Source organism: Rutidosis leptorrhynchoides, chromosome 9 (genome assembly GCF_046630445.1).
Source record: "Rutidosis leptorrhynchoides isolate AG116_Rl617_1_P2 chromosome 9, CSIRO_AGI_Rlap_v1, whole genome shotgun sequence".
NCBI classification, from domain to species: Eukaryota; Viridiplantae; Streptophyta; class Magnoliopsida; order Asterales; family Asteraceae; genus Rutidosis; species Rutidosis leptorrhynchoides.
In genome coordinates this window covers 57,684,035-57,701,604 of record NC_092341.1, presented here as the reverse complement: position 1 = coordinate 57,701,604, position 17,570 = coordinate 57,684,035, and the positions used below count along the sequence as shown (strand labels likewise).

The following is a 17,570-nucleotide window of genomic DNA, read 5'->3' as shown; positions in this document are numbered from 1 at the left end:
CAAGGTCTTGCAAGTTTGATTTTCGACGATAACCAATTCCAAGGTCTTGCGTTTCCATAATATAACATGAAGTAACTGTGTTGTATTGCGATAAACATATACCTTATTGACTATAATGCGATCTGCATATTCAATTTGCTCTACGACCTCATTAACAACTCCTTTTGGCTTAATATCATCCAAATGAATAAAGTGACAACACGATCCAAAAGTTAATATTGAATTTGAATTCACTCGTGTGTTTTTAGGAGAAGAGAGATGTAATCTTGAATAAAAGTTGGCATACACTTTACTCACACATTCCAAATAATTTTGATTTAGGAGAAGAAAGATGTGATCTTGAATTTGAATTCACTCGGGTGTTTTTAGGAATCAACATCATCGTTTCTGATTAAACATGTGAAGGACTTGAGAGGGTTTTTGGATGAGACAAAGATGTTTCCAAAAGTTAATCACTTCATTTTAAATCAATGTTAATAGATTTAGGAGTAAACGATTTGAGGTAACTTATCTTACATTAATAATTGATAATGATCTTGTAACATGTATCAAGTTCTACAATTTGAAAACTTTGTTGGTAATATTTGGAATGTGTGAGTAAGGTATAAGCCAACTTTTATTCTATTCTGCACACTTGAAGCCAATATGTAATCATAATGTGAGAACAAAATTAGTACTTACAATTAAACCCACTTGTTCTATTTTCATATGACAGAAATATTATAAAAAAATAAAATCTAACAATAGTTAGATTTTAAGTATAGTTAAAATAACCAATCACTACCTCACAAATGGGTCGTTTGATAATTGGTTGTTTTGCCTGGACAGAGAATGAAAAGGGGTAGCACCCTACCCAGCCCGAATCGACCAAGGGTAAAACACTAAAGTTTCAAAGGTTCAACCCACCAATCCGTCCATCTGACCTCAAATTTCGAGCTAGAACAACGTATGAGAGATAAAGGCAAGTTTGAAAAAGTTACCACATGAATATTCGGTAGCTATAAAACGATCAACGCCACCGAACAGTTCCCTGCGGTTACGTGTTAACGCTTCATCAGATTCCAATAGTGATTCCACCACCTCATTATCCCCTATAAATTCTTTCCTCAAGATTTCATAGTCTCTCTCACACCTTCACCCCCTCACTCAAGCTACAAAAATGAAAGATATTTTACAAAATTAAGTAGACGATCCCGATTTCCAGTTCGTGACAGTTATATGTATAAATAGGTTTATTGATTAATGTGGATAACGTTTATGTCACACAGTTCATACCTGATCGACCAAAAATACTCGTAATTGCTAAAAAGGAAAAGAAGATACAACTAAAATGAAAGCATGATCATTTATCAAGGTCGTTATTCATACAAACAAACATAAATACTAAACATACACAATTAATAAACCAGAACCGTGAAAAGGGTGATTGTGACTCTGATTTGTGTTGATCATAAAATCTAGTAACAAACTTGAAGAACATATCATGGAAATATTTATGGAATACCAGAACATGAGAAATAATTATTACTATCCTTTTGTATATTTGTATGCTGTTATTTTACAACGCATATATGTTGTAATGAATCCCACTGTATATCTACAACACATATATGTTGCCCAGTTGCAATGAATAAAAAAGAGAATCAGTAATTAACCAAAAAATACATACTTACAATATCATCGATTTTAGTCGACGATTTGAGGGGAAAGTTTTAGTATGGACGAAACCCTAATTTTGATTTTATCCAGTTTGAGTCTTCAGCGTCGATGCATATATGTCAACATCACGAGCTTCCTATTGAATCAGTATTGTTCCGACCTTCCTATCGATTTGAATATCATAAATCAATTCTTCAATTTAATCCAACATAGATAAGAATATCTACAATCGATACTGATTGATTTACAAATCTGTACTTACATAGATGATAGATGGTATGAACCGAACAATTGGTAATTGGATCTATGCAGCATATCTTGAATGATGAAGGTTAATGAACGAATCGAAAACATGATTCGTAGAGAGTGTATGATCGAACGGATGGAGCGAGGACCGAAGTGTGATTGAACCCCTAATTTTATTGCATTCTTCCTTCCGTGTTTCTTTTTCTTAAGAGGAAAAGATGGGTAATTTAGTAATCAAACAAATCAATGCGAAGATTATGAGGTCAAATCAAGATTAGATAAAAATTAAAATCAAGATTAGATAAAAATTAATGGTCTAGATTAGTGGTAACTAATTAAATAAATGGCTAAGATTATATTTAACTTTTTAAAATGACCTATTTTTAGTTTGTTATTATATATAAAATTGATAGATTATTATTATTTGTGTTAGTTAAAAAATATAAAAAGAAATTAATTAATGACGTGGCAGTTAAGGGTAAGATGTTTTAGTCATGATAGGCAGCGTTTAGTTATAGGATTTTATGAGTTAGTTATAGAATTTGAATGATGATGTGACGTTGATGTGGAAGTTATAATAATGAATAGTGTTAGCCACGAGTCGTACGACATCAAACAGACGTATCTTCTCAGTCAGTATGTAGATGAGTTACGCACGTTTTAATCACAAACACTTGAGGTACGCAGTCAACCTCACAACCATACAAAAGTATTCCGATTTTAGATTTATTTATTTTTTAAAAACTGCAATTAACAAGCTGGCCACAGCCCACATGTACCGTATTTATTAGATTCATCTTTATCCTCCACACCTAAATATATTCCCATTTTCTAAAAAATGAAAATGTCCGAAAACAACAAATGGATAGCTACGGTTGCGAGCATATGGATCCAGTGCAGCTCCGGTGCATCATATTGTTTCGCAATATATTCATCTACACTTAAATCCAGTCAAGGTTACGATCAATCCACACTCGATACCGTTTCCGTTTTCAAAGATATCGGCGCCAATATCGGAATTTTATCCGGTTTACTTTACCATGCTGTTACGGATAAACAAACCGGTGTCGGATCCCGGTTGCGATGGGTTTACGTGGCTGGAGCGGTTCAGTGTTTCGCGGGTTACTTTCTTATGTGGTTATCTGTTACTGGAGTCATTTACCGGCCTCACGTGCTGCTCATGTGCCTGTTTATGTTTATGGCGGCACACGCGCAGACATTTTTTAATACCGCTAATGTTGTCGTCGCGGTAAGGAATTTTCCGGATTACGGTGGGACGAGCGTTGGGATTATGAAGGTGATTTAATTAATAGTTTGCTTAATTTAATTGATTTGTTGTTATGATAAACTCTAAAAAATAGTAGTACTCCGTACGTAATTATGAAGATAAAGCAAATGTAGGGACGCCTGACCGATTATTAAAATAATATAGACGTAGTATAACACCAAACAATGACATAGAAAGGTAACAACATTACATCATTGTTTCTTCTTGATTACTTTGGCCTCTTGTTTATAAACTTAAATAAATTAAATTTATTCAAGTTTTGGATAAATGGATAATGTTCTAAAAGAAAAAATACATGATGCCGCTATTACGATGCATAAGTTATTATTGCATTGTACGTATTAAACGGAAGTTTAACCCGGTCAGATAATTTGAGGAGCAAGGACGGCTATCAGGGGACAAAGGAAGGCTGTGGCCCGTAAAATTCGGGTAATTACTGGATATGTAGTCCTTCGAGTTACTACGTTTGAGGTATTGAATCAACTAAATTGAACCCGTATGAAAGAGATATAACTAAAATAGTGAAGACTCGCAGATTTTGCGAGATGACACCGTTTTAATCATATCTCTTTTATATGGAGTCATATTTAGTTGATTCGGAATTTAAAACATTCGCAACTCCGAGGGCTACAATATTCACTTTTATACTTGAAGTAAAATGGCACCCTTAAGTGCAATTTTAAGAATTTATTATCGGTCAAAAAAAATATTACAGTAAAATTTTACTAATCTGGCCCTCTCAATACAAATGTTCAAGTTTTGGCACTGTTAAAGAGTGTGGACTCTTTCACTAACGGTCATATATGTTGACTGCTATTGAGGTTTGAACAAGAGGTTTGTTAAACTCGAAATTTGATTTGAAAACAGGGATTTTTGGGACTAAGCGGAGCAATACTAATACAAATTTACCGAACATTATTCGATGGCAAACAGACCACCTTCCTGCTCATGCTCGCTGTTTTTCCAACGTTCGTTCCACTGGTCCTCATGTCTTTAGTACACACAAACCCTTCAAACACGACCAACGACAAGCCACATTTGAACCGCTTCTCACTAATCGCACTAATCATCGCCACATATCTAATGATCATAATCATCTTTGAAAACATCTTCACATTCCCTTCATGGGCCCACATCTTAACCACCTCCATTCTCTTAATCCTAATCTTATCACCTATCCAAATCGCCCTCACAGCCCAGAAAACAACCCAACAAACACCGTCCCCTGCGTTATCTCCATTGATCACAGCCTCAGAGGAACAAAACAGTGCACCGGTTGAATTAAATCTTGTTCAAGCCATGTGCACCGTTAACTTTTGGCTATTGTTTTTAGCTATGGTTTGTGCATTAGGGTCAGGGTTGGCAACAATTAACAACATAACTCAAATAGGTGAGTCTTTAAACTACTCGGTTGTTGAGATCAATGCTATTGTTTCGCTTTATAGTATATGGAATTTTCTTGGTCGTTTTGGTGGTGGATTTGTATCTGATTATTTTCTACATAATTACGGTTTAGGGCGACCGTTTTTTATATCACTTACACAAGGTTTAATGGTGATTGGACATTTGATTATCGGGTCAGGAGGGAGTTTATACGTTGGTTCAGTGATCGTAGGCATTTGTTATGGTTCGCAATGGTCTTTAATGCCTACGATTACTTCAGAAATATTTGGGGTGAAACATATTGGGACGATTTTTAATACTATTGCTGCAGCTAACCCTATTGGTTCGTATTTACTTTCGGTGCAAGTGATTGGTCGTATTTATGACAAGGAAACGAAAATTGGAGGGGGTTCGTGTCACGGGATTCATTGCTTTATGCTTTCGTTTTATATTTGTGCTGGAGTTTGCGTTATTGGTGTTGTTGTTTCGTTGATGTTGTTTTTTCGTACGAGGGGTTTTTATGCGTTGATCTTGCAGAGACGATTAAAACACTTGCAAGAGTAGCAACATGATGAGGTTTATTCATTTAGCACGAGTCTGTAAAGTGAATGGGCCAGGTAGTTTCATTCTTTACTGAATAAAATAAGTCTTGGGGTCAGCCGCGCGTTGCGGCGGCGGACCCCTTATTTTTTTAACATAGTTAGCCGGCCTTTCATTGTACACAACTTATGTTTTTAAATTAAATACTCAAACGTTAATAACTCTAACAAAATCAAAGAGAAAATATGTTTCAAATCAATAATTAAAATCAACATAGTTTGAATATTCTTGTTATTTAATAGTAAAGTGTGATAGTAGAAAAAAATTCGTTAAGAAAAATAAGAAGTAAAAAGAATATTTTATATAAAATATATATAAAAAAGTGGTCAAGAAAAAAAAAAAAAAAAGAAGTCAAATAAGTATTGTAAAAAAAAATTAGATTAAAAAAATAATAAGAAAATTGAAAGTAGGACGGAATTTAAAATAAAATAAAAGGGGTAAAAAGTAAAAAAAATAAATATCAAATAAGTATTGTAAAAAAAAATTAGATTAAAAAAATAATAAGAAAATTGAAAGTAGGACGGAATTTAAAATAAAATAAAAGGGGTAAAAAGTAAAAAAAATAAATATTAAATAAACATAAAGGTGTAGACGGGACTTGAACCCGTGACCCTTTGATGATTAATACACTTGTACAACCACTACGCAAAGCTTACATTTGATTTACTTTTATTATGTCAAGTATAACACTTAAAAAAGCGGGTTTCAAAATTGAAATCATTTGGATTTTACTGTTCATTAAAGTTCCAAATGAATATATACAAGTACAGTGGTCACCGCGCGTTGCGGCGGCCACCCCTCTGCTGCGTACGGGAAACTTTTTGTAGTACTTAAGTATATATTTTTAACAAAAATATTATAACGTTAATGAGCTTAACATAACTCAAGAGACAATAATTTGTTTTAACATATCAAACATCTATTACCATATCAAACACCTCTTACAATTGTAAACAAAACGTTCTTTTTCCTTTGTTCCTTCTGATTATATTGTGGGTAAAGAAATTCAGGATTTGTGAAAACAAAATGTAGTATATCATCTTAATTTTTAATGAATTATTATTACAATAGGTATAATGATACTGGTATAAAAGTAAATGTTTAACTTTACGTAATTTATTTGGCATATGGTTATTAATTTTTTTATACAAATATCAATTGAAGGCATGGTTAAATTTAAAATATCATTTGATTTAAAAGAGAAGTTAAAGAGAAGAATCAAAAACTAAAAGAATGTGATAGCTTAGAATGAAAATAAAATGGAGAAGAAAATGAGAGGAGTAAATTGTAAATAAAATTATTAGAGGGGCAAGTAACAAAATTCAAACAAAAAGTGATTGGTGAAGTAAAGTTAAAAAAAAAAATGTTGTAAGTTGAACCTACAACCTGTAGGCATAAACCCAAGCATGCAAACAAACCACTGAACCAATCATTAATTTGATTTATTGTACCTGCTAATATATTTAAGACCAAAAATCCGTATAAAAAACGCAAAAAGTGAATGGATGTGGCGGCAGCCTTTACTTTAATTCCAAAATTATTATACCCCTCAAGTTGGTTTTTTTTTACAGGTTTAGCCTAATTCAACAGTAGCAAATGTGGCTTTTCTAAATGAATATATACAAGTCTGGTAGGTTAGCCGTGCGTTGCGGCGGGACACTTTATAAAAAAAAAAAAAAAAAAAAAAAGAAAGAAAAAGAGAAAAAAAAAAATAGCTGCTGTGTATTAAATCAGCAAGAAACAAATAACATAGCCTAACCACCAACCTTGCATTTTGTACATATGTGGCACAATAATTATTAAGCCTTAAAAGTTATGGTTTTTTTTTAAAAGAATCCAAAAGTAGCTGAAGGTTTACCCTTCAAATTGGTTTTTATTACAAAGTAGGACTAATTCAACAGTAGAAAATATCAAATTTGTAATTGAATATGTATATAATTTGTTTTTGAATTCAATTGGATGTTATAGAAATGCTTTTTTACAAAACTAGAACACTACATATGTAAATATGTTGAAATGATGATTATGAATGGTTAATCTTATCCATGTATGTTGGCTATATGTATTAACTTGAGTTGGTTAAGTGCAGATCTGGGTTTGTTAAGTGTTGGTGGCATATTTGGCATATTTAGAGTTGTATGGTTCGAAGTTGAAGCTCTTGAACTTTGGTGATGTTGTGCACAAAGGAGAACTTTAGGGTATATTATGTAAATATGTTAAATATAAATTATTTTTATTTATTTTGATAAATGGATTAGATTAATTCATTCAATTTTGTGTATTTGTCTTGTGATTCATGTATATGCGATCTTATTTTTCTGTATCATCTTTAAACATTGTTGAGTGAATGATTTTTCACCTATTGGTGCTATCTATAATAAGAGTTTTATTATATGGTGAAATAGTGTCTTTCGTCTTGTTTTTGGCGATTGTTCAGTATTGTTAGCAGTGAAGTGTGTTAGCGGACCTCTTATATTCTAGATAGCCCTATTATTTTTGTACTAGTACTAGGGCTTCATCTCTTGTATTGTCTATGTATTAACAGCTTTTGTAATCAGTTTTGACCATGAAAGATAGTGAAACCTAATATGATATCAGAGCGATACAACCAAAAACAAAACTCTTTAACCCTACACCGTCCTATGGCTGCGACCAACTATCTCACACAAAAGTTTCGTAACTACACAATAGCAAGCCACAATATTGTAAACAACCCTACATTTTCTAAAGTTCCTTTGTTTTAAATTAGGAATTGAAATCGAATTTTAGACAAAAAGAATGTCACGTGCTTTTCTAATCAAGCAAAAACAAAATTAGTTTACACATTTCTTTTGGTTTTGGCACAAGAATCGAATCCATATTTCCAACAACAACAAAAACAAAGTAACGGATGAATTTTTGCACATTTGGAATCGGAAACAGCATGAAGGCATCCACAGAACCATCTCAAGTAAGTATTTATAGGGCTTCAGGCCAATCTGAAAATAATTAATCACTTTTGTACAAGGAAAATTGATGAAAATACATTTTTTTTAAAGCTTCAAACAAAATACACTTTTTTTTAAAAAAATTGCCTTTTTACACCATTCGGTAGACGGGATTTCTGTCTACCACCTTTATCTGTCGTCTACTATTATTTTTACAAGGTAGTCGACAGTTTTTTCGTCGACTACTTAATAAATGTGGTCTACTACGTAGTAGACGAAGTTATAAGGCAGTAGACGTAACTCTGGTCTACTACGTAGTAGACGAAGTTATAAGGCAGGGTTACGTCTACTGTCTTATAACTTCGTCTACTGTCGTCTACTATTATTTTTACAAGGTAGTCGACAGTTTTTTCGTCGACTACTTAATAAATGTGGTCTACTACGTAGTAGACGAAGTTATAAGGCAGTAGACGTAATTCTGGTCTACTACGTAGTAGACGAAGTTATAAGGCAAGGTTACGTCTACTGCCTTATAACTTCGTCTACTATATAGTAGACCACCTTTATTGAGTAGTCGACGAAAAAGCTGTCTACTACTTTGTAAAAATAATAGTAGACGACAGATAAAGGTGGTAGACAGAAATCCCGTCTACCGAATAGTGTTAAAAGACAATTTTTTTTTTAAAAAAGTGTATTTTGTTTGAAGTCTTAAAAAAAGTGTATTTTGAACAATTTCCCTTTGTACAACTCAATTGAGAGCCCATAGATCACTTCGGAACTCAGCCCAATTTTATGTGAATCCACAGCCAAGGTCCAATAAGCCCTCAACCCAAAAGAATTGCGCATTTATCTCAGTCCACTGTGCAGCAGCCTTCCTCATTTGGAATGCCACATCAGCAACCAGGCTGGCCCATTATGCAACCAGCAACTAGTCTTCCACAGGCGTTTAACACTTTAACTCAACAAAACTATTGGAGATGATGGATTCTCATCTCATCTTACTTAATCTGTACATAATTTAAGTATAAATTTTAATCACTGTATTTATCCTTCAATTGATGTTGGTGACTTGATTACTATTCGTGTAACTAACATTGTCAATAGCATTTTGCCTACTTCACATCGACCCGCTTCACTTTCGTGATATCTTTGTCACACCCAACATTGTAAAAAACTTATATCCGTCATACAGTTCACTCGTGATAAAAAAGTATCTATTGAATTTGACGAATATGAATTTTCAAATGGGTCAATGGAAGTCTATTAAGTTTTTGAGTATGTTAAAACCAGTAGGTGATATATGGAGTGACCCATGAACTTATATATAAAAATTATTTATCTTTAGCTTCCGATGTAAAAACTTTGATTTGCAGCTAACCTATTACTACATTTAAAATCTTTTATTATGGTGAGAAAAAGTATAACCTTTTATAACCAAAGTAAAGTTTCATCAAATAGGAGAAACCCCTAAAACATACAAATCACACATAAATTGCCGAGCTTCACGTAACTACTCAACCTGACGAGAGCTCACAACTATAAACTTAAGCAATAAACAAAGACTCACAATCATCAGTACAAAAGTTGTAAGTCTTTGGCGGGTGGATTAGTGCTTGTAAAAGGAAAAATGGTTTCATCGAAAAGAACATGAGAGATTTTTATTTTCTTGGTGGTAAGATCATAACATTTATAACAACGTTGATTGGTAGGGTAACCCAAGAATACGCAAGTAGTGGAACGGGATTTGAGTTTGTTTATTATATTAAAGGAAATAAGGGGATAACATAGACAACCGAAAACGCACAAATGGTATAAGAAGGGTGACAGTTGTAGAGTTTTTGAGTTTGAGATATGTTGTTAAGTAATATAGTTAGATGAATATTAAGGAGATAGGTTGCCATGGCAAGAGCATGGTGCCAAAAATTATGTGGCACACACGAGTGAGATAAAGTGTACGCATGACATTATTGATTGCACGAATTTTCCTTTCGGCTTTATCATTTTGGGAGGATGTATAAGGACAAGAAAAACGAAAGAACATGCCATTAAGCTCGCAAAATTGGTGAAAAGATGTGTTGTTATATTCGGTTCCATTGTCACATTGAAGTTGTTTAATACATTGACCAAATGCGTTTTAATAAACGTACGAAAAGTTTCAAAGATGGAGAAGACTTGCGATTTATGACTTAAGGGAAAAGACCATAGAAAGTTGGTGAAATCGTCTGAAAACAAAATATAATATTTATGACCATCACTACTAAAGATCGGTGATGTTCACAAATCACTATGCACAATGTCAAATGGAGAATAGGTAATAGAAGTAGAAGCATACAAAGGTATTTTGATATGTTTTCCAAAACCACATGATTGAAAAAAGTTTATTACTAGAACGTCAATTACAATCTATTTCACGATTATTTCGAAGAGACTTTAATATATCACCACCAAGATGTCCTACGTGATGGTGCCATAAGTCTTGAGAAATAGCTAAAAACAACTTGAAAGAGGGAAAAGTTGACACAACATGGAAGAGTGGAGCGGGTAGAGATCGCCGGTGCTCATACACCGTAGAAGGAAGGTCCCCTTCGGAAAATCCTTCACAATAAAACCAAAGGATCAAGTGTAATCGAAATATAATTATAAGTTGTAAGGCAGCGTACAGAAATCCAATACTTAATTTATTGAGGAGCATAAGGAACATTATATAAAAGGTAGACGAGTGGAGGTTATGAAGGAGTGACTGACACCATTAATTGGAATGTGGTTGCCATTACCTACAAAAATATATTTTGGATGGTCGGAATGGAAATAAGACACAAGTTTACCTCGTGATCTCATCATATGAGATGTTGCCCATGTATCCATATACCAGTTATTGTCATCGAAAGGGTTCAAACTCATAGTGCACATGGCGGACTCAATGTCCGTTGGCGTGGATGCAACAGAATGTTCGTATGTGTTTGGATGGAGGCGTGGGCCGAGAGTACCAGTTTGTAGGTTGGGCTGATGTAGTGACCCGAACTTTTCCATGTTTATATATATTAAATGAAATTGTTATTTACATGATTAAGTGTTTCCAATATGTTAAGCAATCAAACTTGTTAAGACTTGATTAATTAAAATAGGTTTCATATAGACAATTGACCACCCAAGTTGACCGGTGATTCGCGAACGTTAAAACTTGTAAAAACTATATGATGACATATATATGATTATATATATAGTTAACATGATATTATGATAAGTAAGTATCTCATTATATATTTTAACAATGAGTTATATACATAAAATTGAGTTTATTGAATTAAGAAACTCGAAACGATATATATAACGATTATCGTTATAACAACGTCTTACTAAATACATATGAATCATATTAAGATATTGTTACACTATGTTTAATCATGATAAATGATAAGTAAACATGTCATTAAGTGTATTAACAATGAACTACATATGTAAAAACAAGACTACTAACTTAAGGATTTCGTAACGAGACATATATGTAACGATTATCGTTGTAACGACATTTAAATGTATATATATCATATTAAGATATATTAATATATCATAATATCATGATAATATAATAATTTAACATCTCATTAGATATAATAAACATTGGGTTAACAACATTTAACAAGATCGTTAACTTAAAGGTTTCAAATCAACATTTACATGTAACGACTAACGATGACTTAACGACTCAGTTAAAATGTATATACATGTAGTGTTTTAATATGTATTCATACACTTTTTAAAGACTTCAATACAATTATCAAAATACTTCTACTTAACAAAAATGCTTACAATTACATCCTCGTTCAGTTTCATCAACAATTCTACTCGTATGCACCCGTATTCGTACTCGTACAATACACAGCTTTTAGATGTATGTACTATTGGTATATACACTCTAATGATCAGCTCTTAGCAGCCCATGTGAGTCACCTAACACCATGTGGGAACCATCATTTGGCAACTAGCATGAAATATCTCATAAAATTACAAAAATATTAGTAATCATTCATGACTTATTTACATGTAAACAAAATTACACATCCTTTATATCTAATCCATATACCAACGACCAAAAACACCTACAAACACTTTCATTCTTCAATTTCCTTCATCTAATTGATCTCTCTCAAGTTCTATCTTCAATTTCTAAGTGTTCTTCATAAATTCTATAAGTTCCAGTTTCATAAAATCAAGAATACTTCCAAGTTTGCTAGCTTACTTCCAATCTTGTAAAGTGATCATCCAACCTCAAGAAATCTTTCTTATTTACAGTAAGATATCTTTCTAATACAAGGTAATACTCATATTCAAACTTTGATTCAATTTCTATAACTATAACAATCTTATTTCGAGTGGAAATCTTACTTGAACTTGTTTTCGTGTCATGATTCTGCTTCAAGAACTTTCAAGCTATTCAAGGATCCTTTGAAGCTAGATCTATTTTTCTCATTTCCAATAGGTTTATCCACAAAACCTGAGGTAGTAATGATGTTCATAACATCATTTGATTTATATATATATAACTACCTTATTCGAAGGTTTAAACTTGAAATCACTAGAACATAGTTTAGTTAATTCTAAACTTGTTCGCAAATAAAAGTTAATCCTTCTAACTTGACTTTTAAAATCAACTAAACACATGTTCTATATCTATATGATATGCTAACTTAATGATTTAAAACCTGGAAACACTAAAAACACCGTAAAACCGGACATACGCCGTCCTAGTAACACCGCGGGCTGTTTTGGGTTTGATAATTAAAAACTATTATAAACTTTGATTTAAAAGTTGTTCTTCTGGGAAAATGATTTTTCTTATAAACATGAAACTATATCCAAAAATCATGGTTAAACTCAAAGTGGAAGTATGTTTTTCAAAATGGTCATCAAGACGTCGTTCTTTCGACTGAAATGACTACCTCTTACAAAAACGACTTGTAACATATATTTCCGACTATAAACCTATACTTTTTCTATTTAGATTCATAAAATAGAGTTCAATATGAAATCATAGCAATTTGATTCACTCAAAACGGATTTAAAACGAAGAAGTTATGGGTAAAACAAGATTGGATATTTTTTTATTGTTGTAGCTACGGGAATTATTGTAACAATTCTATACAAATTATATCCTAGCTAACTTATATTGTATTATACATGTATTCTAATATATTATGTAATCTTGGGATACCATAGACATGTATGCAAATGTTTTGACATATCATATCGACCCATCTATATATATTATTTGGAACAACCATAGACACTCTATATGCAGTAATGTTGGAGTTAGCTATACAGGGTTGAGGTTGATTCCAAAAATATATATACTTTGAGTTGTGATCTAGCCTGAGACGTGTATACACTGGGTCGTGGATTGATTCAAGATAATATATATCAATTTATTTCTGTACATCTAACTATGGACAACTAGTTGTAGGTTACTAACGAGGACAGCTGACTTAATAAACTTAAAACATCAAAATGTATTAAAAGTGTTGTAAACATATTTTGAACATACTTTGATATATATATATACATATTTGTTATAGGTTTGTGAATCGACCAGTGGCCAAGTCTTACTCCCGACGAAGTAAAAATCTGTGAAAGTGAGTTATAGTCCCACTTTTAAAATCTAATATTTTGGGATGAGAATACATGCAGTTTTATAAATGTTTTACGAAATAGACACAAGTAAATGAAACTACATTATATGGGTGAGTGATCGAAGCCGAATATGCCCCTTTTGCTTGGTAGCCTAAGAATTAGTAAACCGATCTACTAATTGACGCGAATCCTAAAGATAGATCTATTGGGCCTAACGAACCCCATCCAAAGTACCGGATGCTTTAGTACTTCGAATTCGTTTTTATCATGTCCGAAGGATTTTCCGGAATGATAGGGGATATTCTTATATGCATCTTGTTAATGTCGGTTACCAGGTGTTCACCATATGAATGATTTTTATCTCTATGTATGGGATGTATATTGAAATATAAAATCTTGTGGTCTATTATTATGATTTGATAATATATAGGTTAAACCTATAACTCACCAACATTTTTATTGACGTTTTAAGCATGTTTATTCTCAGGTGATTATTAAGAGCTTCCGCTGTTGCATACTAAAATAAGGACAAGATTTGGAGTCCATGCTTGTATGATATTGTGTAAAAACTGCATTCAAGAAACTTATTTTTGATGTAATATATTCTTATTGTAAACCATTATGTAATGGTCGTATGTAAACGGTATATTTTAGATTATCATTATTTGATAATCTACGTAATGCTTTTTAAACCTTTATAGATAAAATAAAGGTTATGGTTGTTTTAAAAATGAATGCAGTCTTTGAAAAACGTCTCATATAGAGGTCAAAACCTCGCGACGAAATCAATTAATATGGAACATTTATAATCAATATGAACGGGACATTTCAGTTGGTATCCGAGCGTTGGTCTTAGAGAACCAGAAAATTGTATTAGTGTGTCTTACCGAGTTTGTTAGGATGCATTAATGAGTCTGGACTTCGACCGTGTTTTTCTTCAAAAACGATTGCTTAACATTTTTTTTTTTTGAAAACTATTTATTATTAACATGTAAATATTATGTGATATATTAATCTCTTAATGTGTTTGATATTGTGTGATAGATGTCTACCACTAGTACAAATCCCATCGATTCACCTAATAATAATGAAGAGTCGAATATATTTTGGGAAGATTCACAAATTCTCGAAGAGGAACCGGAAGAGGAGGAACCGGAAGAGGAGGAACCGGAAGAAGAGGAACCAGAAGAGGAGGAATCGGAAGAGGAGGAACCAGAAGAAGAAGAGGTTCCGGAGGAAGAAATATTGATACCTATAGTAAAACGATTAAATAAAAGAAAATCATCAACCAACGGACCAAAGTTAATAATGGTCAATGGTGTTTCCGCCGAGGAAGCAAAATATTGGGAAGATTACCAATTTTCCGATGAATCGGATCCCGATGAGGATTCCGATGATGTTATAGAAATTACCTCGACCCAATTTAATAAAGCGAAAGAAAATAATAAGGGAAAAGGTATAAAAATAGAGAAACCCGATTCCAACCCCGATGAACTTTATATGTATCGGCAACATCCGTATTTCCTAAAATGTAACAATGACCCGGGAACCTCTAAACCACCAGGTTTTTATAAACCATTATGGAAAACGCCGGCTCGTATTAGAGGAACACCATATATTCCTAGAAAATTAGGAAAACAAACCAAGACCGAAGAAGAAGAAACCAATGATTCAGATTAGAGGGTTGTAATCATGTTGTGTATTATATGTATTGTAGTGTGCTTGTACTTTTATGTTCTATGTAAAAATTGCTTGTATAGTTTGTTAATTATCTTTTACGAATCTAATCCTTGTCTATTTTACAGTATAAAAACAAAATAGACGTTAAGGGTAGACAACCGAATATTTTAGAAGATCTACTAGAGGATATGATTGAGGAAATCTTGTTTAGAGTCGGTCAGAATTCATCAGCACAATTATTTATGGCAAAATTAACTTGTCAAACATTTGAAAGACTTTCCAGAAATGTCTTAGTTTATAAAAGGCTTTCCTTGGATAGGTGGGGTATATCACATTGGGGAGACCGTAAGTTACGCCGTATTTTCTTTAAAGCGTTAAATGTGGGGAACCCAAATGCAATTTTACGCTACGGGTTAAGAACCTATTTTGACTCAACATATCCCAACATAGGATTTCGTGAATTAGAAAGGGATTCTAACATGCAACATAAAGAAGCATGTTATGCTTACGGGTTAGTGATATTCGCTTCTTACCAAAGTGAGAAAAAGGACATCGGATTGTAACTTTTAAATAAAACTTTCCCACAAGTGACGGATTCAGTAGTTGGGGTGAGAAAAAGGTTTTTAGATTATTACGGGGCTGTTGGACATTACGAAACCCTCGTTCTTTTGACGACATTACAACATGCTGCCTAGCCAATGGTCATAACGGTTATTTTCCACAAGACCAAGGATGGGAAGTTGTCTTAGTAAAACCAGAATGCATGACTTGTTTCTGGACTTATGAATTACAAGTCTTTATTTCCTTTGCTGAACAACTTGCGTATTAACTAGATTTATCTTCAAAACTGTCATGTATCAAAGTGTACTATATTTCATGTTATATGTAATATAGCGATGTTGTAAGTTTGAAGAATATTTGTATGTGATATATTATTATAATAAGTTTTTCATATGAAATTGTAATAGTTGAATTGTATATTAGCTACTAAGTATGAACTTAACGGGTAGGTAGTACCCGAATTTAAACTTATAAAATGCTAATATGAAGAAAAAGCTTTTATAAATGAGTTCATATTATGCTACGAAATACTATTGACTACTTTTAATATTCTGTATGATTAACACGATTCAGTTGGCTATTTTGAAGGAAATGGCACCGACTACTCGACACACCATGAATATGAGCGAAGAGGAATTTTGTACCTTTCTTGCTGCAAACATAGCTGCAGTACAGGCTGCGCTACATACCAACAATAACTCTATATCTAGCAATGCAGCTAACGGCGCAAGAAATCGTGTAGGATGCTCCTACAAAGAATTCACTGCCTGCAAACTTTTGGAATTTGATGGAACCGAAGGACCAATTGGATTAAAACGGTGGACCGAGAAAGTCGAATCGGTGTTTGCCATAAGTAAGTGTACTGAAGAGGACAAAGTTAAGTATGCTACGCATACCTTCACAGGTACTGCGTTAACGTGGTGGAACACCTATCTTGAACAGGTAGGACAAAATGCTGCTTACGCACTACCGTGGTCGGCATTCAAGTAATTGATGAACGAGCAGTACCGTCCTAGAAACGAAGTCAATAAACTCAAGGCAGAACTTAGAGAGTTACGAACACAAGGGTTTGACATTACCACATATGAACGATGATTCACAGAGTTGTGCCTATTGTGTCCGGGAGCATTCAAAGATGAAGAAGAGAAGATCGACGCGTTTCTAAAAGGGTTACCAGTAAGGATTCAAGAAGATGTGAATTCACACGAGCCCGCTTCTATATAGAAGGCAAGTCGAATGGCTCATAAACTCATAAATCGGATTGAGGGAAGAATTAAAGAGCAGGCAGCCGAAGAAGCCAACACGAAACAACTCAAGAGGAAGTGGGAGGAAAACGGTGACAAGAGTCACCAGTACAACAACAACAACAACAATTACAACCACAATCGCAATAACTATCCCAACAATCGCAACAACAATCGCAACAATAACTGCAATCCTAACAATAACTACAACAAACATCCCAAAAACAACAACAACAACCGTTTCAACAACAATAACAATTCCAATAACAACCTCAATAACAACAACGGCAACAAAAACCAAAAACAGCCATGTCATAGGTGTGAAGAAAATCATCAGGGGTTTTGCACGACATT

The 17,570-nt window shown here is 33.3% G+C and overlaps 1 protein-coding gene across 1 annotated transcript; it reads left to right on the top strand.

Moving 5' to 3' along the window:
- Positions 1-2,738: 2,738 nt before the first annotated feature.
- LOC139866816 (protein NUCLEAR FUSION DEFECTIVE 4) lies at positions 2,739-5,140 on the top strand. The gene is made up of 2 exons (XM_071855106.1): positions 2,739-3,202; positions 4,061-5,140. The coding sequence occupies exons 1-2, from the start codon at positions 2,744-2,746 to the stop codon at positions 5,138-5,140; spliced, it is 1,539 nt and encodes a 512-aa protein (XP_071711207.1). The 5' UTR covers positions 2,739-2,743.
- The last annotated feature ends 12,430 nt before the right edge of the window (positions 5,141-17,570 follow it).